The sequence below is a fragment of the Molossus molossus genome, unplaced genomic scaffold (assembly GCF_014108415.1).
Source record: "Molossus molossus isolate mMolMol1 unplaced genomic scaffold, mMolMol1.p scaffold_m16_p_1, whole genome shotgun sequence".
Lineage (NCBI taxonomy): Eukaryota > Metazoa > Chordata > Mammalia > Chiroptera > Molossidae > Molossus > Molossus molossus.
Genome location: NW_023425344.1, coordinates 11,159,207 through 11,183,645, shown reverse-complemented (window position 1 = coordinate 11,183,645; position 24,439 = coordinate 11,159,207). Strand labels below are relative to the sequence as shown.

Here is a 24,439-nt window from a genome sequence, read left to right as displayed (position 1 = left end):
GACGAGAGCGGGAAGAGCTAGACCCACCCACCTCAAACCGTGCAGTTTGGGCGCATGCGCGTCGGGTAACTGCAGCCGTTGTCGGGGGGGAAGAAGCATTTCTAAGAGGAGGGGGGCGTTGGCTCGCCCGGAAGTGGTACCCGCTGGAGAGGGCGAGCGGAGTGGCGGTGTGATTGTCGGGACCGAGGGGCGTGAGGCCTATCCTGGTCGTGCGGCTGGGCGTGAGGCGAGAAAGAAAACAAATTCTCCTTGGGTGAGAACGGAATCTGCTGAGGGGAGAATCCCTGCTGCCACCGAAGGGGAGCGGAGGGTCCCGGGAGGACGGGTTCGTTTGGAGATGGTGGAGAAGGGAAAGACGGGGTAGTGAGGGCAGGCCCGCGGCCTGGCTTCTGCGGGGAAGGAGACTCCCGGGTCGGCTGAGGGCCCCTCCGAGGCCTCCTGGTGGGGCCGGGCCGCCGGCTGTCGGAGCCCTGGGCCGGGGGAGTGCAGGCGGGGACCCGCCGGCAGAGGGGCGCGGGGTCGTGGAGGCACCGCCGTCCTGGGCGTGCAGCGAGCGAGGCCTGCCGGACGGTGCCCGGCGACGGTGCCCTCGGCGGACGAGAACCGGAGACCCCAGTGGTCAGGGTCGGGAGTGGCTGAGACAAAGGGCTGTGCGCTGCCTCGAGCAGGAGCTACGCCGTGGAACTTTCCTCCAGAGCGGAATTGTGCCGGGACCGAGATGGGCGCCTCGGTCCCCTCGGCCCAAGAAAGGAGGCGCTCGGAGCCGCCCCGCTTCCCTTTCCTGTTCAAGCACCTGCCCTCCCGGAGTGGCGGGCTTGCTGGACCCACGGTTGCTATGCGTGTCAACGACGGACGGATACGTCTCTTATTAGTATACCGTGTGGTTTTCGTGTTCTGATGTGAATAGTCAGACGCGCGGGTGGCTTCCTTTTTTCAGTCGGTATTGCTTTTGCGGTTTTTATTCACATTGGTATTTTCATAATAGTAACTCACATCTGTGGACCCTATGTGCCAGACAGTGGTGTGAGCGCTTTACTTCGTGTCATGTGTGCAAACAGCCCCTGTGGAGGAACTTCTGTCTCCTTTCAAGAAGAGGACACGGGGCGCGGGTTGCCGAAGTGTCCCGTGGTTCGAGTGTGCCATGATTTATCCATCCGTTCTCTTCACGTTCCTGATTCCTGAAACAGTTTTCAGTTTTCAAACGATAAAGTAATGAATATGGAAGCATCTGGGTGGCCCTTAATTTCAAAATTATCAAGATGTCTAATTTCTGAAAAAAGCGTTTTAATCAGTTAGGGCAAAAGTATAGAGGCCTAAGAATATATGGAATATGCTGATGGCATTTATAAACGCACTGTAGCAAAAATGTGGTCTGCCTGGGAAGTTGTGGAAAACCTAGAAAAGGCATTAATTTTTTTTTTTTTTTATCCTCACCTGAGGGTACTTTTTCTATTTATCCTCAGATAGAGTGAGAGAGAGAGAACAACGTCGATGTGAGAGAGACACACCGACTGGTTGCCTCCTGCACGACCCTCACCAGCGACGGGGACGATCGCAGCCCTTAGTCCAGGGACCAGAATCAAACCCGCGACTGGTCCACAGGCCAGCGCTCTGACTGCTGAGCCAAACCAGCCAGGGCAAGGCATTAATTTTTTTTAACCAAGTATATCCAATATAGCATTTCAACATGTTATCAACATAAATAAGGGAGGTAATTTACATTTTTTTTCTGTTAAGTCTTTGATATTGGGTATTTATTATTTTACACTAACAAACTAATATTTAGAGGCATTTTCTTATTTCTTGGCCTTTAATTGCTTTGGGTGCCTGCTACCTTTGTTGTTTTGTTTAACTGTGAAGTTTCTATATTATTTCCTTTACTGTATTTTAGTTGGCTGTCTTGCCACAAATGAGAAATGACTTCATACAATTTTGTCAGTTACTGAAGGATGAGGCATCTGGCCACCAGAGGTCAGCCTAACTATATTTAATTATTTTCTTTTTTTTTTTTTCTTTTTCTTTTAGGATTAATAACTTTTTGGTTCAGTATTTTTTGAACATTATAATCTGGAAAAAAATTTTGAAGATATTTGCAAACCGTTTTCCCAAAGGGGGTTAATATCCAAAATATATAAGGAACTCTTACAACTCAATATAAAAAAAAAACAAAAACAACAATTTAAAAAGTGAGCAAAGGATCTGAATAGACATTTTTCCAAAGAAAACATATTAATGGCCAACAGATATATGAAAAGGTGCTCAACATCACTAATTATCAAGGAAATGTAAATCAAAACCACAATAAGATAACACCTGGCATTTGTTAGGGTGGCTATTATCAAAAAATCGAAAATAAATGTTGGCAAGGATATGGAGAAAAGGGAAACATACATGTTGGTGGGAATGTAAATTGGTATAGCCCTTGTAGAAAACAGTATGGAAGTTCCTCAAAAAATTAAAAATAGAACCACCATATGATCAGGAATCTCATATCTGGGTATCTATTCAAAGAAATTATAGTCATTATCTCAAAGATAAAGCTGCCCTCCCATGTTTATTGCAGCTTTATTCACAGTAGCCAACATGTGGAAACAGCCTGAGTGTCCATCAGTGGATAAATGGATAAAGATGTGAGAAACACACACACAATGGAATATGCAGTCTTTTAAAAAGAAGGAAATCCTGCAATTTGCAACAACATGGGTCAGTCGGGAGGACATCCTGTTAAATGAAGCAATGCAGACACAAATACAAATACTGCATGATCCCACTTATATGTGGAATCTAAAAAAGTCAAACTCAGTAACTAGAATGGAAGTTACCAGTAGCTGGGGGTTGGGGGGTGGTAGAGGAAATGGGGAGATGGTAAAAGGGTACAAACTTTCAGTTATAAGATGAGTAAGTTCTGGAGACTTAATGTATAGCATAGTTAACTACAATTAATAATTAGTATATATACTTGAAATCTGCTAAGAGTAAATCTCAAGTGTTGTCACCACCCACACAAAAAATGTTAATTAGCTTGATTGTGATAACCACAGTGAATACATATATCAAAATATCACTTGTGTTAAAATATACAATCTTGTCAATTATACTTCAATATTCAATAAAGCTGGGTTTGTTTTTTTTTAATGTTATATTACAATTTAAACACCATAGTTTCATTGTTTTGAAGCTTAACTATTTCTTGAATTTTATTTTTAGTGCTATGGGGAAAAAGAAAAAATAATAGCAACTTTGGGAATAAATCTTTCCCGTCTTTGGGAAACTTAGTTGAAGAAATAACAAAACTAAAGAATTTGTATGATATGGTTGTTTAGTTCAAAAACTACAGAAATATTCTTTAAGGGTAAATTATACATGGATGTATCTAGAGTAGGTGTGGTTAATTCAGTTTTGATATAGGAAAAAATATGCACATGTAATGTAAAGGAACAACAGTGATGCGCTCCTTCCAGAATTTACATATGCCTGCAAAGAAACTTGGTCTTATTTCTATTTAAGTAGAGTGAGCCTTTTAAACATGTTTTGAGTAACACAATGACTGAAATGTACTCAATGATCTTGCAGATGGAATTTGGTTGAAATGAAAACAGTAAAAACATAAGAGGACAGAAGAACTAAAAGCGACAGCTCCTGTCTCAATAAAATAAAGACTTATGGTATGTTTTGAATTTTCTTTTTCAGATTGATCTAGGTAATAATATTATAAACTTAAAAATATTTGCATTCATGTTTCTTCTTAAAGATGAAGTTATAAGCCATTCACTTTATATTGCTTAAGTAGCATCATCTTTGTTGAGCTTGCTTCAAAAAACTGTCTAATGTGTCTTTGTCCAACATATTACCAAGTCAGTTAAATTTAATTTTGGAATTTTGCCTCCCTCAAATAAAAATAGAACATTTGTATAGTTACTTAACATAAGGCCTTCATCATTCCCTCATAAATTTTTTCAAAAAACTGGCTAAGCCCCTTTCTAATGTGTGTCGGACACTGCTGGAAATTGAATTAGAGAAAAAGAATGTATAGAAGCCAGAGAAATATTTTTTAGAGGACTGTTACTGATATGAAGCCATACCATATAACCTTATTACTACAATTCAGTGTGTATTTGGAACTGGAGAAATTTACTCACTTTCATTTTGAAAATCACCCTACAGAGTGGCATAAATGGGATTTGATATTTTGGTGTTTGCTTTTTCATTTAGAGCTATACCTTTAGTCCAGCCATATTGCAATGAATACGTCTGATGTGCTTTCACCACATTTTACCAAGCCACTCCTCTAGTGACGGAAACCTAGTTTTCTAATTTTTTATCATCAAAAATGAAACTTCAGAATACATGTTGGTCTTATGAAAATTCCTTTGCTATATTTACCCAAGAGTAGAATTGCTAGATCATGAGATGTGCAAGTAGTTTGGCTAAGTAGTGCTGCCAATTGCTCTTTGGAAAGGTTGTCCCAGACTATAATCCTTGGTTCCTAAACGGGCTCCTTTAGTCTCCTCACTAACACTTGATATTGTCCAGCTTTCTAATTTTTTACCAAACTAATGAAATAATGTGATATCTCTTTACTCATATGTTTATGGTTTGTGGCTTTTCCCGTTTGTGAATTGGATATTTCTATCCTTTGCCCATTTCTGTATTGATGTTGCTACTTTTTGTTGTTGACTTGTGAACTTTGTTCTTGATGACTTTAGTTCAGTCAAGAAATGATTAATTTTGATGTGATTAAATTTATCATTTTTTGGTTTTGTGATTTACCTTGTGAAAGGTATTTATGTAATGCATTTTCAAGTTAGTATTATTGGTAAAGAAGTTAAGTGTGCCTGGGTTCAAATTCTAACTGTCAGTAGATGTGTGACTTTGGGCAGGTAGCTTAAGCTTTGTGTAAATGAGGACAATAAAAGTACCTATCTTATAAGGTTTGCAGGAGAATTTAAAATGAGTTAACATTTACACAGTTTCTAGAAACCTGGAAAATAGTGAGTGCTATATAGATAAATTAATGAATATTCATAGGTAGGTAATCTCAGATCCAGAAACTTTGTTTGAGCTCTTTTAGTAGCTCTAATTGTTTGTTAGTCTTTTTTTCATTAGATGACCATGTCATCTGTTAGTAGCTTATCTCTTTTCTTCCTGTTCTTAGACCTGTCATTTATTTTTTTATCATAATAACTTTTGGTTCTTTGTCAGTGTCAATCATCATGGTCATCCTTATCTAATTTCATTTCTGAAGGGAATATATCTAAAGTTTCTCATTGAGGATAATATTTGCTGAAAGATTTTTGTCAATAACCTTTATCTAGTTGAGAAACTAACTTTCTTTTGCTAGTGTGGTAAGTGTTTTGCTTTGTTTTTTAAAGCATAAATAGGTATTGATCAGGAACTAACAAAGGTTAAATATCCATAGTTGATTAAATGATGTCTCTTGAGTTTTTGTTTTGGGAAGGGGGGTGTTGCTTTACTCTCATGACTTATATTCAGAAATTTTCTGAAGTTGAAATATTCTTACTTTCCTGGGATAAGCTCTACCTGATTATAACATATTTTCTTTTCTTCAATACATTATTAATCTTATTGGGTAATATTTGGAATTTCTGCAAATGAAATGAGCCTGTACTTATTTGGTCATATCTAGACTTGGAATTAGTATTTTATAATCCTCATAAAAGGAGCTAGTCAGTTTATATACATTTTTCTTTTTTTCTGGAACAACTTATATAAAATAGGTATGAATTTTTTAGGACTTAGTGGAATTCACTAATAAAACCATAGGGGCTGGCCCTGGCTGGTTTTGCTCAGTGGTTAGAGCATCGGCCTGCGGTCTGGAGAGAACCGGGTTCGGTTCCCGCTAAGGGCATGTACCTCAGTTGCAGTTTGTCCCCGGCCCTGGTTGGGTCATGTGGGTGGCAACCACTCGATGTGTCCCTTTCACTTCGATGTTTCTCTCTCTCTCTCCCTCTCTCCCCCCCCCCCTTTCTCCCTCCCTCCCTCCCTCCCACTCTATCTGAACAAAATATCGAAAAATGTCCTTGGGTGAGGATAAAAACAAAAACAAAAACATAGGGGCTGGTTATTTTAAAAGGCAAGTTGTTACCTTTGTATTTTCTTTAATACTTACTAGTTTATTCTATTGAAGTTATCTGTTTCTTCCTGTATGAATTTTAGTATTTTATATCCTTCTAGAATTCAGCCATATCATCTAGATTTTCATATTTTAGCATATATTTGTCATATTTTTAGTTTTAATCTTTTTGTTATTTTTAAATCTTTCTTGGTAGGTCTCAACAGTTTTGCTTTTTTAATTCAAATTTCAGAAAATATCTAGTGTCAGCAATTTTTTATACTGCTATTTTATATACTATTTCATTTATGCCTTTATTATTTCCTTCCTGCTTATTTTGCTGTTACTCTTTTCATTTCAATTGAATTCTTAACTTGTAGACATTTAAACTTCCTTGTTTTCTCATCAGTGTATTCAAAGCTATAAATTTCTTTCAGGTACTGATTTGATTATGTCCCATCTTGCAGGTGGTCTATGTTATTCTGTTTTAATCTCTTAATATTCTCTATAATTTCCATTTTAACCCCTGAGTTGTTTATGTCCAACATAGCTTTACTTTTAACTAACATTTAATATCTGCTTTTATTGCATATGATCAGAGAATTTAGTCTGAATGAAATGACCCTTTGGAATCTAGTTATATTTTATCTGATGCATGCTCCATTTGTCTGTGTGTACATTCAAATATTTATTGTTTGATATTGCTCTATTTACTTATATAATACACAAAGTATATTAATATTTTAACTGTTTTTCATGCTTTTTTGTATCCCTGCTTATATTTCCCCCTTCAGTTCTATCAGTTGTTACTTGAGAAATCATGAGTATGTGTTTTCAAATGCATATATGATAAGTACAGCAGGTCCTCGAATAACGGTACTTTTTTCAATGTCACTTCATTGATGAAATGCCACAGGAATTTAACTCTTGTTTATATCAATTTGCCTATGATTACACCATTTCATTTACAGTTGCAGAGCTATTAATGACTTAAGTGAGGATTTAAGTGTATATCATTTTATTCATTTTCTTTTACCAGTATTTTATCATACATCTCTGTCCCTTATAATTTTTGGCTTAAAATCTTTTTTTTGTTACATCTTAAAATTGCGATCCCAACTGTATTTGGGGCCACAGTTGCATGATACATCATTTTTTATCTTTTTATTTTTTACCTTTCTGTGTCTTTTTGCTTTAAAATGTCTTTTGTTTGCAGCATATTAATGAATTTTGTTTTGTTTTTTAATCCAGTCTGAGTGTCTGCCTTTTTATTGTGAGTTTAACCTGTTTACATTAAGTGTAATTTCTATTGTATTAAGATTTATGCTTGCTATCTTCTCATACGTGTAGAGTATGGTTCTATAACCACAACCTCTGGAGTACCCGCAAGAGTCCTAATATCTAGTAGTTCTACAAGCAGGACAGGAGTCCTAAAACTAATCCCACCAAGCATATCTAAAGGAACAAAAATATATAAAAGAGTTTTTGGAGCTCTCTATTTGTAGTTTGGGACATAAGGGATCTGCTTTAGCATAAGTAATTTTCTGTGCTAGAACTGCATATTTTAAAACAAACTGGCCCGGATATGTACCAATAAAGGATTAAAATAGCCCAGGCTCTCCTTCCCAATTTTGTTATTTTAGGAGCCATTCCAGTAGGAAAAATCTGCCTAAGCCTAAGAGATAGAGATGGAAAAGCCAAGAAGGCATCTCGTTTAGCATCCATGTTCTTGGATTCTCATAGTTAAGTGAACCATAATTGTTACCTAGTGCTTTCAGGCTTTAATATCATGTGTCTAGTCTTCTCATTCACAGGTGAAGGCTACCTTTCCAGATAGACCAGCAGCTAAGTCACCAGTTTCCAAGGGTATTTGCACCACCTGTGGAAAACATCAGTTCCATGCTCACCAGATGTCCTTGACAACTCATGCCGCCATCCCCCTGCACAAAATTTGCTGCACCAGCAGGCTATGAAGGCAACCACTGAGCTTCTTTTCATTACCAAGTAGATATAATTTCCCTGACAACAAAACACAAGTGTCTCTTTACAGTATCACAACCTGTTGAGACCACACTAAGAAAATCAGCTTGCCTACACGAGGACCCCTTCTCTTCTTGGGTAGCCAGGATTTAAAGGAGAGACTCTGACCTGTGCCACTGGTAAGTGACTAACACTTTTACACACTGAACTGGTCCTGAAAACTGAGATGCCTTCTTTGTAAGTGAAGAATATACAAGATAATCTCGAAGAACTGCACGTGGTGCAAGCCAGAGTCATATTGTGTGTATAACAGACTCAGAAACAGGCAAGTTAATCTCATTAAAAGGAATTTTCATTTTTTGTTTCTATTTGCCAGTGTTAGTCAGTGTTTTGCTGGCTTTAACTGTTACCTTTTTCTGGCTGCTGCTTCTGTTCTATTCTAATGGGTCCCTCTCCTGACCGCTTAACAGAATCAGAAAGTGAGGAAGAAGAATATGCTAACTACCTAATTGAGAGTTTGGGGGAAGAGTGGGATTCCTCTGAAGAAGAGGATCCTGTGGTGCCCAACCTAACACCTCTTGAGAGTCTTGCCTGTCAGGTTAAGTGCCTTTTAAAATATTCAACTACTTGGAAACCTTTAAATCCTAATTCCTGGTTATATCATGCTAAACTCTTAGATCCAAGCACACCAGTCCATATACTTCGAGAGATAGGTCTAAGACTCTCCCATTGCTCCCATTGTGTACCCAAACTGGAACCCATTCCTGAATGGCCACCTCTGGCTTCTTGTGGAGTGCCACCTTTTCAAAAGCCCCTGACAAGTCCCAGCCGGCTTTCTAGAGACCACGCCACTCTAAATGGAGCACTGCAATTTGCCACCAAACAGTTAAGCCGAACCTTGAGTAGAGCCACTCCTATACCTGAATACCTAAAACAGATTCCTAATTCATGTGTTTCTGGTTGTTGCTGTGGCTGGTTAACTAAAACAGTTAAGGAAACAACCCGCACTGAACCTATCAACACCACTTACTCTTACACTGACTTCCAAAAGGCAGTTAACAAACTCCTAACTGCATCACTATAAAGACCCACCATTTGTTCTGATATCTCTTATCTCTCATGTTTCTAATTGAGAAAGGAGTACAAAGTTACACAGCCCAGACCTAAGAAAAAAAAATGCCTCCTCAACCAAACTGCCCTGTCCTGACAAGCCGAAGTACTACCAAGTACAGAATATTTATTCAAGAGGCCCATAACTCAGCTACAGAAAATGTACATAGTGAGCATTCTCTTTGACAAACCCTATGGATAAAATGTGAACTTCATTAGAGAATTAGTCAAAAGGGACCATGTTGCAAGAGAAACTGACTATTCTCCACATTCAGTTCTCCCCCTATTTACTCTGCCTATCTGAATGGACTCTAACTAGATACCTTATTAATGGGAAGGAAAAGGTAGGCTACTACCCCTTTTGTTGTCCAACCTTCACAAGTCACTGTGAAAAATGGGAAGTTAGCAACTACCAGTTAAACCTCTCTGAGCATACACTTCTCTGATATTCATTAAATTAAATAAATAGATAAAAGAAAATGGTGGGTATGAATTATCCCCCAGCTTTTATATGAATAGTTCTACATATGGCACTAAACAGATACCTGTTCTATAGGGAATGTATTTCCTGCATCTTGGCACCCAGACTTTAGTTAAGAGGAAATAAAACATTCCAAAAGACCAAAGGGAAAGGATTATTAAGAGAGCCTTTATGTTTTCTATACTAACTGCTGGTAGATTAAAATATTTCAGTTTGTATGTTTCCTGGAGCAGCACTGAATGCACTTTCCCATCCATTGCAAAGTTTCCAGGATCGCTTCTAACTTTAAAGAACCTTACTACAGAAAATGTCAGCCTAATACAACCTGAAGTTAGAATTTTTTAGTATCATTGTTTTTCTACATAGATTAGTTTTAGATCTGAACTAGCAAGTGTAGGTACTCTTGTAAATGAGTCTTGCAGTGTTTATTTAGATGAGTCAAAATGTAGAAGTCACCACAAATAAAATGCGTGAGACTGTTAGATCTTTTCACACACATATAATAAAGAGTGAAACCTGTGTATGATCCTGGTTGACTGGGCATCTAAAGGATTCAGAAAATAGATTGTTAAAGATATATATCCCCACTTATTTCAGTTTTGCTTTTACCTATTCTCCATAACTAAGTGCTGTCTACAATGTGGCATCAAATAAAGCATTAATGGAATCACAAAGTCTATAAATGTGTAGCAACTTTAGGAGAGAGAAAAATGTTTATAACCTAATGAGTATTTCTCCTGAGCCTTAGTTGTCTTAAGGAAAAAAAGGAGGCATTGTAATAGGTAGAAAGAAATATTTGTTAGTGGAAAATTACTGAACTGAAACCGTATCATACTGTTAGTGTAACTGAATGTATCAGAAACTGTTCCTATGTAGATGTTTTCTGTGAAACTGGTTTTTAAAATGTTACAGCCTGTTTTTTAAGGGGAAGTGGGAAAAATAGGTCTAAAAATTAAAATATGTTGATGTTTATGTAACCATAATATGTTCCTTTCTGTGTGTGTGTGTGTGTGTGCGCGCGCACACGTGCGTGCATGCGTGCGTGTACGTGTATGTATAAAAATGCCTTGCTCATAAACACATTTTTGCTATTCACTCCTAAAGGAAGCCTTTCCCCAGCTTTGCGGCTGAATAAACCAATAGCTTTGTACATGCTGAACAGAGTATGGTCATTTATTCTCAACAAATGAAATAGATCCTACTTTCCTCAAGGCATATTCAGTATTCACTAAGTGCTGAATAAAGTCAGTAGATATAGTACCTGTATCTGTACAGTGTCTATGATAGGAGGTGACTTGGCAACTCTAGAAAAGAAGCATACTTGAAGAAGATAAGGTGAGATGTCAAGACCCAGACTTGAACCCATTTGTTTACATATTAAGTAATTCTGGGTTACACAAAAGAATGAACACCTGAATAAGCCTTAAACTTTTACTTCTTTTTGTGTGCCATGGATGTGGGGTTAGGGGTGAATTTACCACTTTCATACCCTATGGGGGCCTTTGGTTAAATGTCACCATAATTAGGATGAAGAAGAGCACATTTATTCTCTATAGAAATATTTATCAAAGGACTAAGGAAACAGGATTTCTAAACTAAGGGACATTAATGTTATTTAAAGGTATTCTCTCACACAGACAGGCAGCCTCTTTTTGTTGACGCTGTCCAAATACCTTGAGCCCAGAAGAACACAGTCATGTATTTTAAACCCATCAGCTTCCTAAGAAAGAAAAAAAATCAATGAATTGCAGGAAGACAGATGTTAGATCAGATTTAGGGGATTATACTTCGGAGCTCCTATCACAACTGTCCACCTAAAATAATTGCTCTCATGAAAACAGTGTATTGATATTAGAGCAGAATGTTAGAGCAATTTACGGACCTTAGAAGTCACTTGGGTTATTTTCTCACTGATACATACTCTTCTATCTTTAGTAAATGATTTTCTGGTTTTTGGCTCCAGTGTTAGAGAACTCAGTATCTTTTGGAACAGCCCATTAGTTTTAAATATTGTGTTAGAAATTTAGTCATTCATCAAATAATTTTAGGGAATGCCTATTGCAATCCAGATACTGGGAGTGAGTGCAAAGTTAAATAAGATACTATACATAAGAAATTTGTTTGAAAATATGTTGAACCAAAATAAATTATTCCAAAGCTCTTGGCCATTGATGCTATTTCTGCTCTCTGGTCACATTAAATAAGCCCACTCTTTATCCAGGCCCTTAAATATTTGAAAGCGAGGCAGCCATCCAAATGTGGTGTAAATTCATGTGCAACGCATACTCCAGCATAAAACCCTGCAAGGGAAAGTCAATAAGGGTATAAATAAAATAAATAGGTGTTTGTTTTTTACACAGATTTAAGTTGTGTGTGCTAAGTTCACAAGGCAATGGCATACCAAGATCAGGGCCAGAAATATTTTCCTCATATGGCTGGGATACCTGTCTATAGATAGGCAGACAGGTAGACAGACAGACAGATAGATGGTAGATAGCCTGAAAATCTGGATAACTTCTGACTTCATGAGACAACTTTGTACAAGCTACTGGCATAGGAGTCCACCAGTGAGCAATATCCACGGGACTGCAGGAAAACTGAGGGAGTTATACTAGGTGACACAGACTACTAGGTATTTCTTTTGTGTCAGCTTGCTGTTACCAAAAGGAAAATTATGGTCCCTCTGCCAATTATAAACAAATTTTAGTTAATGGCTCTATATATGAGTCTGATCATTGTATTCAGTCTTCATGTTCTTTCAACTGGTGGCAGCTGTGGGATTATATAAAAGCTTTGGAAGTGAAACCAAGAAAATGGAAGGAAAGGGATACCACAGTGACCTGACACTAGCTACCCAGCTCCTGTTCGCTGTGAGCTATGACAAGCTCTTCACAGATACGGGAAAGGATTGCCGGATTTAAAGATAATTTAAAATGATGTGGCAGGCATATAGTACTAGATTTGTTGCTTACAAACAGCACAGAGTTGGCTGTTAAAATGTTAATGATAGTTCAAGGTTGGAATATAAAAAGTTGACTGGCATTTAAGTGATTTATTTGGGAAGACAGATGACCCCAACACATGATATGAAAATCCCTAGGATCATTTGGAAAGTGATGCCCTATTTTCTGGACTGGGACATATCAGTAATCATCTAGGATACTCAGGATCCTAATTGGCCAAGCAAGATTAAAACTTGGTTCCTAGTATACACAGAAACCAAGCTGATATGGTGTCAAATTAGATCTCAACAGAAACCAGGTGGAAGAGGCTTACTGTTGGTAAATTAAGGAGCTGGTAATGTATTCCTTTTTGAGGGAAATTATGTTTAGAATAACTGCTAATCCCTTATTCAATATTACCTTTCCAGACATAGATTCAACTGTGGAACCTGATGCTCTGTTCCAATGTATCAACTAGTGTTTCACAATGTATTAATTAGGCAGTGGTCCAGTGGGAGCAACTTCCTGTAGAAGGTACCAAAGAACTGGAACACTCTAAGGGTATGGCCATGTTCCATCAAAAAAGGCCCTGGATTGGCTTTATGATTGCACCCTGAGCAACCAAAATGACTTGGTAAGGTGGCAAGAGTTCCAGTGACACAATTAAGAAGCCAACCACAACCCAGAGAACTAAATTCCTATCTTAATTGAAAGCATTAATGTTAGCCACAGCCTATGCATTCCATGGGGACTTACTGCAAAGTGGATTATATGGTGTTGGCCCCTGGCTACCTGCCTGGTAGTAATGTAGAATTTCCCAGTGGCTTGACTGCTTTGGTCCAGATTCCCAATTTCCTTCTTTGAATCCAGCTTTTCTTTTTTATGTTGGTCATCAAATTCTGACACATTGTTTCTTTAAATGTGTTGGGTTACTAGGTTTAGCAAATATAAAAGCAAGACACCCAAATAAATTTCACTGTCAGATAAAAAATGATATATAGGACATACACTAGAAAAAATAATAATTCATTATTTTTCTGAAATTTATATTTAACTGGCATCTCGTGTTCTATCTGGCAGCCCTATAAATGTGTTGGTAGCATTGATTCAGCTTGGGTTGTAGTCATGGAATTGTTCCCAGGGAACTGTATGGTTCTTCCCATTATGTGTGTTTTCTGACTTCCAAATACTTAATGGGGGGAGAGGGAGGTTAACACATAGTTGACACAAGTTTCAAATGTTACAGAGAGGTAGAGAAGGAAGACCAATTGCAGATGTGAAAGTTTTTATGAAAGACATTGTATTAGGCTAAAGTAAATAATCACATAACCATTAAAACATTTCCAGGCATTTTTACGGTTTTTAAAATGCTGTCTCAATAATAAGTAGATTGTTGTTTCCTCATTTATTTGTGTTTTAAGCAGTTAACTTTCTCAATCTTCTTTGCCATGAAGGGAAAAATAAAGTATTTTTAAATTTTAACTACTTGATAAGTAGCACAGTTCTGGCAGCTATTCTTCATTGCAGGAAAGGTCCAAAGATTTGGATCACCTAATTTTTCCTTCCAGAACTCCCCCCCCCCCCCAAAAAAAAAAGACTCAAGGTTTGAAGCACAAGGTACCCTGGAAGGTGAGAGTGAGCAGCAAAGTTGGAAGCAAGGGGATTATTTGAAAGTTTATCGTGCCCTCCTTTTGTAGCCAGGTGACTGTACATCTTTCTAGCCTAAGATTAGAGACTTATTTCTGGAGAAATTGGACCAAAATCCCAGTCAGACTTAGAAGTGGGACCTGGGGGAAAGTGGCAGTGAAGTGCTGTACTGAAAACAGATGAGGGAATGCCTATTCTGAGCATTATGAGCCACCAACCCCTTTAGTCCACCCAGCTACGTTACCTGGCAGTCAGGCTTATACCTGGCCCTGTCCACCCAGTCCAGAAAGATGAACAATTAAACAGCTGGTCACTTTATTATTTGTTACAGTGAAACCCAGAGCCCACAAGCCCTGCTTATTCAGACACGGCTTTTGGTCACTTGAACTCACCATAAACTGATAGCCAAGAATCATTAGACATTTGAGGATACTTTCAACAATGCAAGATGAAGATGAATACCAAAACAAAAGAACTTGGGGGGGGGGGCACTGGAAATAATGCAGGGAACATAAAACTCCCAAAGAAGCTGTAATATTCTCAAAAACTTAAAAGAATGTTTGCATCCATGAAATAACAGGATGCTATTTAAAAAAATGAACAATTAAATAAGAGCATTGGAAAAAATAGAGCCAAACTTAAACATTCAATAGATATATTGGAAGATAAGCTGAAAGTTTTTCAGAAAGTAGAACAGAAAGGCAGAGATGGAAAATAGGAAAGACCAAAATGGGAAATTAGATCAGAATGGGATATGACGTGATTAATAAGAGCCTCGAAATGGGAGAACAGAAAGGAGGTAAACAGAAAACAAACTTAACATTTCCCAAAAACGTAGGACATGAGTCTCCTAAATTTAAAGGATTCACTGAGTGTCCAGCACAATGAATTAAAAAACACACCATGATATTTCAAGGTAACAGGGTTAAAGATTCTAAAATTTTCCCAAGGGGGGAAATAAGGTTTACATAAAAGGATGTTTGCAGAATAGCATTTAAACTTGGCAGCAACACGGGATGTTAGAAGACTATGAAAGCAAGGCCTTCAAATTTAAGGGGAAAAATTAATTCTAATCTAGAGTCTGTATCCAGACAATCCAACTACGTATGGGGCTAAAATAAAGGTTAGACTTGCATGATCTCAAACTTTTACCTTACCATGTACCCTTTCTTAGGAGGCTACTGGAGGATGTGCTTCACCAAAACAAAGGAGTAATCTAAGTAAGAAGGCATGGGATCCTGAGAACATAAGATCTCACAAAGGAATGCAATGAAAGAAAGTCCCAGGATGACTACTGTGTCAAGTAAGTAGGATGGGGGTTTAGGAAGTAGGTCTCCAGAAAACATGGAACAAAGTGAGTATATGGAAAATGTAGACAAGAATGAGACAGATATTGAGAAATTAGGAGAAAATAATAAGATAATTACATAGAAGACTGGGTTAATGATAAGACCATTAGAAATACACCAAATACACATTTTTGGATGTCACTGTCACAAAAGTAAATCTGAAATTTTATTTTTAAAATGTAATTATTACAGTTTTAGTAGTCCCATGAAAAATATAGAACAATTGTAGTATTGTCAGCAAATTGATTGATCCTTCGGGTATCATACAACACAACTGCAATAGGTGCTCACCTTCAATAAGATGTGCACTGCAGAAATTTTTTTCAGAAAAATATTAGTCAATAATTTGTTTTGTAAAAGAAGCTATATCCTTTGCTTAGGCAAGTCTCAAAAATTTTTAGTTATAGAAATAATGCATAAGCTACAGCAGTAATTTCAACAAGTTTTTCATTTAGATTTTACCTTTGTAGGCTCAAAAGCATAATGAATTACCTACTTCTTTAAAAATAATATGTTGAAATTTCATAGTTTTTCATCTTTTGCTATCAAGATATAGTTATATCCAGTGACAGATCCAAAGTACATTCCTATATAATACTTTATATTTTTTCTTATGAGTTAGGGTTGAGGGTTTTTTTCTACTTTGTTTAAAATACTATAACATATTCTCAGAATAAATTTTGATTTAATTGCAAATGATTGTGTGGTGATATGGTTTTTTTCTTTGTCATCAAATGCATTGACTAAAACATGCCAGACCAATTTGTCCATCTGCTTTTTAAGTAAGAAATAACATACCTAGAGTAAAATACATAAAATGCACTAATCATAAGTGTATTTGATGGTTTTTCACATGTACACACTCATATCAAGATGTGTACACTCAGATCAAAGGAACAAAAAGTTTCTGATTCCCTAGCACCCTTTCCCGGTCTATACCTCCCCCAGAAATATCCACTCTTCTCTTAAATATCAATTACTTTTGCTTGTTCTCAACTTCATGTGAACGAGATCATGTATCGGTTTATGCTTAGCTTCCTTCATCAACATAATATATGTGATTCATCCAAGTATTGGTATTGGTATCGGTGGTCCATTTTTTATCGCTGTTGACTGTTTCATTGTGTGAATTTGCCTTAATTCATTTATCAATTTACCTGTTGATGGCATTTGAGTTCTTTCCAATTTTTGGCTATTGCACATAAAGCTACTATAAGTATTCTTGTACCTGTGTTTTTGGTGGGTATGTGTACTCATTCCTCTTGGGTAAAATCCCTAGGAGTCAAATTACTGTGTCACAGGGTAGGTTATGAAGCAGAAAGACATAGAGGGAAATGACAAGGCTTGTTTGCATCATTAAAGCAATTTTTAAGGTGGGGTCTGGTACCGTCCACAACAGCATCACTGAAGTGATTGTTTAAAATGCCTTACTCAGATCCCGGTCTGTGTGGCTCAGAGGACTGAGTATTGTCCCATGGACTAAGAGGTCCTGGTTCTATTGCCAGTCGGGGCCCAGCTTGTAGGCTCTATCCCTGGTGTGGGGGGCATGCAGGAGGCAGCTGATTGATGTTTCTATCTCTCTCTCCCTCCCTCTCTAAAAAAAATCAATAAAAATATATTAAATCAAAATTTCTGATGTGTGGAGTCATAAATATTTATTTTTAACAAGCTCCTGATAATGTTTTATGTTTACCAGAATTTGTGAAATTCTAGCTCCATGTCAATATTCTGGACGATACTTAGATTTGTGTTGCAGACACTGTAAATGATTCAAATTTTTTTTTTTTAAAGCAGTGCCCAATTCCAAAAAGGGAAATTGAGAAATGGCCTTGTTGAAATATTCAACAATACATAGTTCATCCATATTGCCAATACTTAATTCAGTTAAAACCATTTGCTGTTTCCTCCAAGTACAGAGCACTCTACTGCTTTGTAATAAATGGAATTAAAAAGCTTCAGTTCCATTTTGTTTTTGCATGTTGGAGAATTCTATTGTTTAATTACCTTTGAACTCTAGAAAAAGACCAGAAAGGCAACACTGTTGAGCTGCCAAATCCATTGCCTGCCTATTTACCCTAAGGTGAAGTCTAATGTACTTTGCAAATTGGTTGTTAAATTTTTCAGGTACTGGAAAGACTACTTGTGCCATTGACTGCCTTTAGCCCATGTCCTCACCCCTTTATCCCTGTGTTTCACACCTTTGTTACCACTAACAATTTTAGGTAGGAATAAGGAAAAAAAAATGGCTATCAATGCTAGAGTTCCTAGACTCGCATTGCCCACATACTGTTCCCCAAACAATTTGTGGAGTGCTTGGTGATCATATGAATGTTTACTATAATCTGGTTATAATTTTGCCACAAAACATTTTATTCCAAAATGTCTTGTGCCGTGGTGTTATGTCAATGTACTGTAATTTCAGTGCAAATGTCAATATGTTTCCTTTTTATCTTCCTTCTGTGGGAAGACCTGATGGAAGACATCAGATGTAAGACCTGATACCAGGCTAAGGATCACGGAAACCCCAGTGCTAGTTAATATGGGTTTGGATTACTGTAAAAGCATAGTGCCAGATTAAGCTGTGTGTTCATCTCTTGAATTTTTCACTCAAAAAAGGGAGATGTTTAACAGAAAACTGTAGCTTTCAAAAATAAAATGATATAGGTGCTGTACAGAAATGCAAAGCGATGACCATATGTTAGGGGCATGCAAACTAGTCTGAAAGATGAGTAGGAATAGGTTGGACGGAGTAGGGAAAATAGCCTTCCAGGTGAAAGGGTTAAGTGAAATACTCAAGAATGTGATTTGTGTTTAGGTGAATAGTAGAAGTATATTAGCAGTAATAACAATAATACAGTTACTCATGCTACTTAACTGTTTAGGAAAAATATTACTAAGCAAAGTCTAAAAGATTACCTTAGAAAATTTCTACTGAAGAAACCACCTAAGCCTGCACTTAGACTATCAGTGTGGTAAAGATGAATTATTCAATACCTGTTGTGTCAACTGCTTAGCCATCTGGAAAAACATAAGTCTTACCAGCTTCACTCCATATATCAACATAATTCCAAACTAGGAAAAAGAAGTGTAAACATCTTTTTAAAACATGAAACCATAAAATGTTAAGAGAAACTAATCTTGGATGGGGAATGCCTTTCTAAGTATGATGCAAAAACCAGAAAATATAAGAAAAATATCAATACATAGATATGCCTACGTAAAAATATTTATAGAACATAAGGAAACTAAAATAAATTACTAATAAATTGCTTGTATATTATAGGCAAAGTGCTAAAAGCCCCTACAGAAAAAAATCTTGGAATAAGCGTTAAAAATTATTTAAAAAGACAATTTAGGGGATAAAAACAAACTTTAACCCTTCATGAAGGGGAGACTCCATTCAGAGAACTGCAAAATGGAGCAGTAGGCAGGAAGCTTTCCTTAGGATAAAGAATAAAGAACAAGAAAGAGACAAATAGAAAAATATCTCATTATCTAGGATCACATAGTCAACCTTGTTTGGGGCGAGAGGGAACAAGGAAATAAGTATAGAGCCCAGAATTGGCTTGGTGTTTGGGGACTGACTGACTGGATACACTGCTCTCTGGTCAAGCGGAACATTCATAGGGACACAGTTATCTAAGTTTCGGTTTGCTGACCTGGCACCCTGGGCAGGAGCAGCTCCATCCTGGGTCTAGAAAGCTATTTCAACAGAAGGAAGAAAGATAAGCAAAAGCAATATACATAAGGTTTAATTCCAACAACTGATCAATTTGTGGAAAGGTGTTCCAACAGCCCTACTAATAAACAAATGGTGTAGGGGTAGACACTTCACCTATTTGAAGATATATCAAGGTCAGTAGTGGCTAGTTTAGGCAAGGATATGGGAAAACTTGCATTTTTATGCATTCCTAATGAGTGTAAAATGGTGTAACTATAGAGAACAGTATAACAAAACATATCAACATTTAAAATTTGCTAACTCTTTGAAACTGGTTTATTCTAGGATTTATTCCTATGGAAATATTTGCACATCTGTGCAAAGATCCGTGTAGGATGTTATCTTGATGCAATGATACCTATTATCAGGCAGGCTCTCCTAGATGTCACAGACAGGAAACTTTACATCCCAAACTAAAATGCTCAAATCACTTGGTTTATAGAATCACTTTTAAATAGAAGTCAGTTGGAAAGTATAGTGAAGGTTAAGACATTTAAGATAGGATGTCAGGGAGGTGAGAGGTCCCCGTGACCTGAATCCTGTGTTATGCAGTGTTGTTACATCTTGTCTGCTGCTCCAGCCTTCACTTCTGATAGTGTGATTATGAGAACCACAGCTGAAATTGAAAAGGGGGGCTGAGCAGACGGAGGATGCCTCTAGTCAATACGTCCTTGCTCTGTTGGAAATGTGCAGGGGCAAGTATGCCTGGTTAGCTGCCTGCTGAGAACCTGTGTTTCTGAGGCAGAACATACACAGGGCCAGAATTGGTGTCAACAGTGAATGGCATTTTAGGGATGTTATGGCTATCAGCCTGCAGGTGGCATCATGTTTACCTTACCATTCATTCTTTCCATCTTTTTCTGTTAGTAACACTCTTTTTTGTTCCATTCTTTTTACATAAATTCCATTAAATTTTTATCATGTCTTACAGTATATCTGTAACACATGTTAAGAATTCTTTCTCATTTGAGTCTCATGTATCTTTTGTGTTTTTCCTGTTCTTTAAAACAACTGAGTCTTCTCATGATATAGCAAACAATTATAAACATATATGCAACATTTTGCTTAAAATATAAAAATATAGCCCTGGCCAGTTTGGCTCAGCAGTAGAGCGTCGGCCCGTGGACCAAAGAGTTGCAGGTTTGATTCTGGTCAAGGGTACATACCTCGGTTGCGGTTCATCCCCAGCCCTGGTCAGGGTCGTGCGGGAGGCAACCAGTCGATGTGTCTCTCTCCCTTTCTCTCCCTCTCTCTCCCTTCCACTCTATCTGAAGATAAACAGAAAAATATCCTCAGGTGAGGTGTAAAATAAGTACAGAGAGAGAGAGAAGAAAGAAAAAAGGAAAGAAGGAAGGAAGGGAGGGAGGGAGGGAGGGAGGGAGGAAGGAAGGAAGGAAGGAAGGAAGGAAGGAAGGAAGGAAGGAAGGAAGGAAGGAAGGGATAAATATGTTGTAGTTGTATATAATGGAATACTGGCTGTTAAAAATGAGAATGATCTTTTTTTTTTTTTTTTTTTATCCTCACCCGAGGACATTTTTCCATTTTTTGTTCAGGTAGAGTGGGAGGGAGATAGAGGAACAGAGAGAGAGAGAAACATCGATGTGAAAGGGACACATCGAGTGGCTGCCACCCGCACGACCAACCAGGGCCGGGGACAAACTGTAACCGAGGTATATGCCCTTAGCGGGAACCGAACTCGGGTCTCTCCAGACCGCAGGCCGACGCTCTAACCGCTGAGCCAAACCGGCCAGGGCTATAATTTTATATATATATATATATTTTTTTTTTATTTTTTTTTTGAGAATGATCTTTAATGGCAAAAGAAAAAACTTGTCCATTTTAGATTAAATGAATAGTGTTCAAAAACATTTACAGCACCCCATTTATGTTTTAAATATACATATGTGTATGTAACATTTTTGAGGTACAGAGAAATGTCTGGAAGGAGCTTGTCAAAATAGTAACAGTATTTGTCTTTGAGTGGGATTTGGGGTGATTTTTGCTTTCTTTGTTTTTTTGTTTTGTTTTAATTCTCACCCGAGGACATTTTTGCATTTAACTTCAGATAGAGCAGGAGGGAGAGAGGGAGGAAGAGAGAGAAACATCAATGTGAGAGAGGAGAGATACATCGAGTGGTTGCCACCCACATGACCCCAACCAGGGCGGGGACAAACTGCAACCAAGGTACATGCCCTTAGCAGGAACCGAACCCAGGACTCTCTGGTTCACAAGCTGACACTCTAACTTCTGAGCCAAACCGGCCAGGGCGATTTTTGCTTTCTTATACTCCTTTTTGTATTATTACAGGTAAAATGGAGGAGGGTGCTACAAGAAGCTTATATTTTCATAATCTAAAGAAAAAACAAGTCATTTCTGGTTTTTATAATTTTCTATCGCCAGCATTTTGCTATAGAAAGATTAGCCTTTGAAGTCATATCAACCCAGATCCATTTATTAGCTGCATAAAATCGGTTTCTTAACCTCCATTAGCTTCCATTTTCTAGTCCATAGGAGTGAGGATAATGAGTATCTTAGAGGAGGTAAGACATGCAAAGGGCATAGCACAATGCCAAGATCACCTTAGTGGGCTAATAAATGTTCTTCCACCCCCTTATTTGATAGAGTGCGGACTCCTCTTCTGCCCCTTCATTTCATTCCTCGTAGTGTGAAAGGACCTGCTAATCACAATGCTAGAAAAACCCCAGCAGCTGCAGAAGACTTTCCAAGACAAATCAGCTTGTGGTACCAAGAGTAGCTACTACCAGTAGCTGCCGTCCAACACGCCTGATAAGGGAATCTGATTTTCCCACTGTCTTCCCTTATGAAGCTGAAAGCATAGTATAATATTTTCTATTGGAAAATACTTTGGACCCTGGACCTGATAAGATTATATTTAAGTAACTAAAACTTGGGGTTTGACTGCAATATTACTGAACTTGGTGCACATATGGTCATCTAGAACAGTGGTTCTCAATCCTGTTCAGACCCAACATCCCCCTTTTTATAATATTCATGTTCCTATTTGAAATTTAGATAATTTTTAAACAGTTGCACACATTTTTAAAGTCAGTGTAATTTCTTGACAGCAACATAAAGGAGAAATAAAAGGAAAATGATTATAGTTAAACCATATGCACTTCAACATCGAAATGTTCTGGTTTGATTAACTGTGACATTGTAGTACACAGATGCTTGCACATACAGACTCACCACGAATGCAGCAGTTGTAATACAAATGTGTTAGATTGGCAGCCAAATACCATGAGTCATGTGACCATTGATGATATTTTCCAAAATGGTGAACAGCTTTTGGTAAAGGTCGGGACCAAAAAGGCTAATTTCCCTTTATAGTTTACCCACTTGCTGAATTCCTGTAAAATTTAGTATGTATTAACACCCTGCAGAAAAATACTCTGAATATACAACTTGGAGTTCAGTAGAGAGCTTGTGTAAAATATGGATTCCTGAACTCCCACTTCCAGAGAGTTTTGACTCCAGGAGTCTAGGACAGGGCCCAGAATCCACATCAACGTGGCAATGATTCTGATTCAGGCATTCTGTTTTCTAAATGAATTGTGGGAGGGGTGGTTGTTCTAGAAGAGGGAAACTAACATGATAAACAAGGAACCCAAAACTCAGATTGATCATTCCTATGTAGTGTTGTGTACTGGGGTGGAAATAAGGCATTTAGAATAGGAGTATCTCAGTTTCAGACACAAGTCTGCTACTTGTAATTGCCCTACTTGGTGCACATTTTTTGTATCTATTCCCTCATCTATAAAAATGGTTATTGTTACCTGCAGCGTGAAGGGAGGGGATTGTGGTTCCTGAGACTCTTTGAACCTTTCTTGCTTTATTTGTCAAGATTATTAAAACTCTTGGTATGAGGCAGTTTGTAAAATGAAATATTTTAACCATGCTAATTGTTATTATGATGATGACGCTATTCACACGTTCGGAAAATCTGAATGGGGTGCCATCACTTCCCTAAAAGCCCCCTATTTGAAACCAGAGAAACCAAGCTACAAAGAAATTCAGCCCGCTTATGTCTCCACTCATCAAACAAACTAAAAGACACAAACTCGAAATCCAGGATCATGGACAAGGATGAGTCACTTCACTTTCACTTCGACTTTCAGCTCCATCTATGACTCGATTACTCCTCCATTCTTCTTTGCCTCCTCCTCTCCCACACCTGCCACCATCCTCTCCATCTTTCTATTTACTTTCTCTGCGCTCCTACCGCTTCCCGCACTGTGCGTTCTCATCCCGGGTTTCAGTCCCCAGCTTCACCGCCGCCCCTTTGGCTTCTTCCCTTTGTTTGGTGATTCCGGGCAATCCCCCCCGCAACATTGGGGCTCCTCCCCAAGATGGGGGTAGTGGGGGCTTCCATTTGCAGCCCCCGTGGGGGCCCAAACTGCGCCCCGGACCCCCGCACCTCGTCTAGTTCCCGACACACTCTCACCTCCCCGCCCCTCTCTGACATCCCGCCCCCACCTCCGCCCTCGGACTGGTGTCCGAGGCTCCAAAGCCGCCAGCTAAGAAAGCTGGTGAAGATGCCGAGTTCCTGGTAACCCGGTTCACCCTGCAGCACATCGTCAGGGGCTCCTCCCTGGACTGTGCCCGCCGGCTGCCTGAGGCTGAGGCTGGCTCTTCCTCCTCCTTCGCCAGGGATGCCCACCACGGGCGGAGTCGGTCAGTCGCCGCCGAGTCTGGAGCCAGGCGCCACCCACGTGTCCAAGAGTGCCGCGCCCAGCCAGCGCAAACCTCTCCAAGGCCGGTGGCTCCCGGTCGCGTAAGCTCTGTCAATGCAGGCAAACGCCGCACGGCCTGGGAACTGCGCGCAGATCGCGAGCCGCACGTGGGGGGTCCTCGGCGCCTGGCCGCAGGGTGCGGATGCCCGCAGAGCCAGCCAGCCAGTAAGAGCCCCGGAGGAGGGAGAGTGGGTGCACCGGCGGCTGGGAGGCGGCCACCCGGGGGAGCAGGGGCCACGCGTTGGTGCGGGGTGGTGGGACTGCAGTGCCATCTCTCCCGAGAAAACCCACACGCTCACAAGCCCGCGCGCGCACGCACGTGCACACCGTAGGCAGCGAGAACACGAGAGAGAGCCCCGTGAGCGTTGGACGCGTTTTAGGG

At 39.0% G+C, this 24,439-nt stretch overlaps 1 protein-coding gene and 1 long non-coding RNA gene across 4 annotated transcripts; both read left to right on the top strand.

Moving 5' to 3' along the window:
- Positions 1-1,890: 1,890 nt before the first annotated feature.
- LOC118642625 lies at positions 1,891-15,684 on the top strand. 3 transcript variants are annotated; one of them, XR_004961766.1, is made up of 4 exons: positions 1,891-1,971; positions 3,574-3,665; positions 7,888-8,232; positions 15,408-15,682. It is a non-coding gene; the product is annotated as an uncharacterized LOC118642625 (long non-coding RNA). The 3 variants fall into 3 exon arrangements; XR_004961769.1 differs by lacking the exon at positions 1,891-1,971 and adding an exon at positions 2,654-2,703 and having other exon boundaries at positions 7,873-8,232; positions 15,408-15,684; XR_004961765.1 differs by lacking the exon at positions 1,891-1,971 and adding an exon at positions 2,654-2,703.
- Positions 8,241-11,524, top strand: DCAF16 (DDB1 and CUL4 associated factor 16). The gene has a single exon (XM_036280517.1). The coding sequence runs from the start codon at positions 8,496-8,498 to the stop codon at positions 9,135-9,137; it is 642 nt and encodes a 213-aa protein (XP_036136410.1). The 5' UTR covers positions 8,241-8,495; the 3' UTR covers positions 9,138-11,524.
- Positions 15,685-24,439: the final 8,755 nt, after the last annotated feature.

What these genes read in the sequence shown, in the direction of transcription:
- DCAF16 (XM_036280517.1), top strand. Translation starts at nt 8,496, where the DNA reads ATGGGTCCCTCTCCTGACCGCTTAACAGAATCAGAAAGTGAGGAAGAA.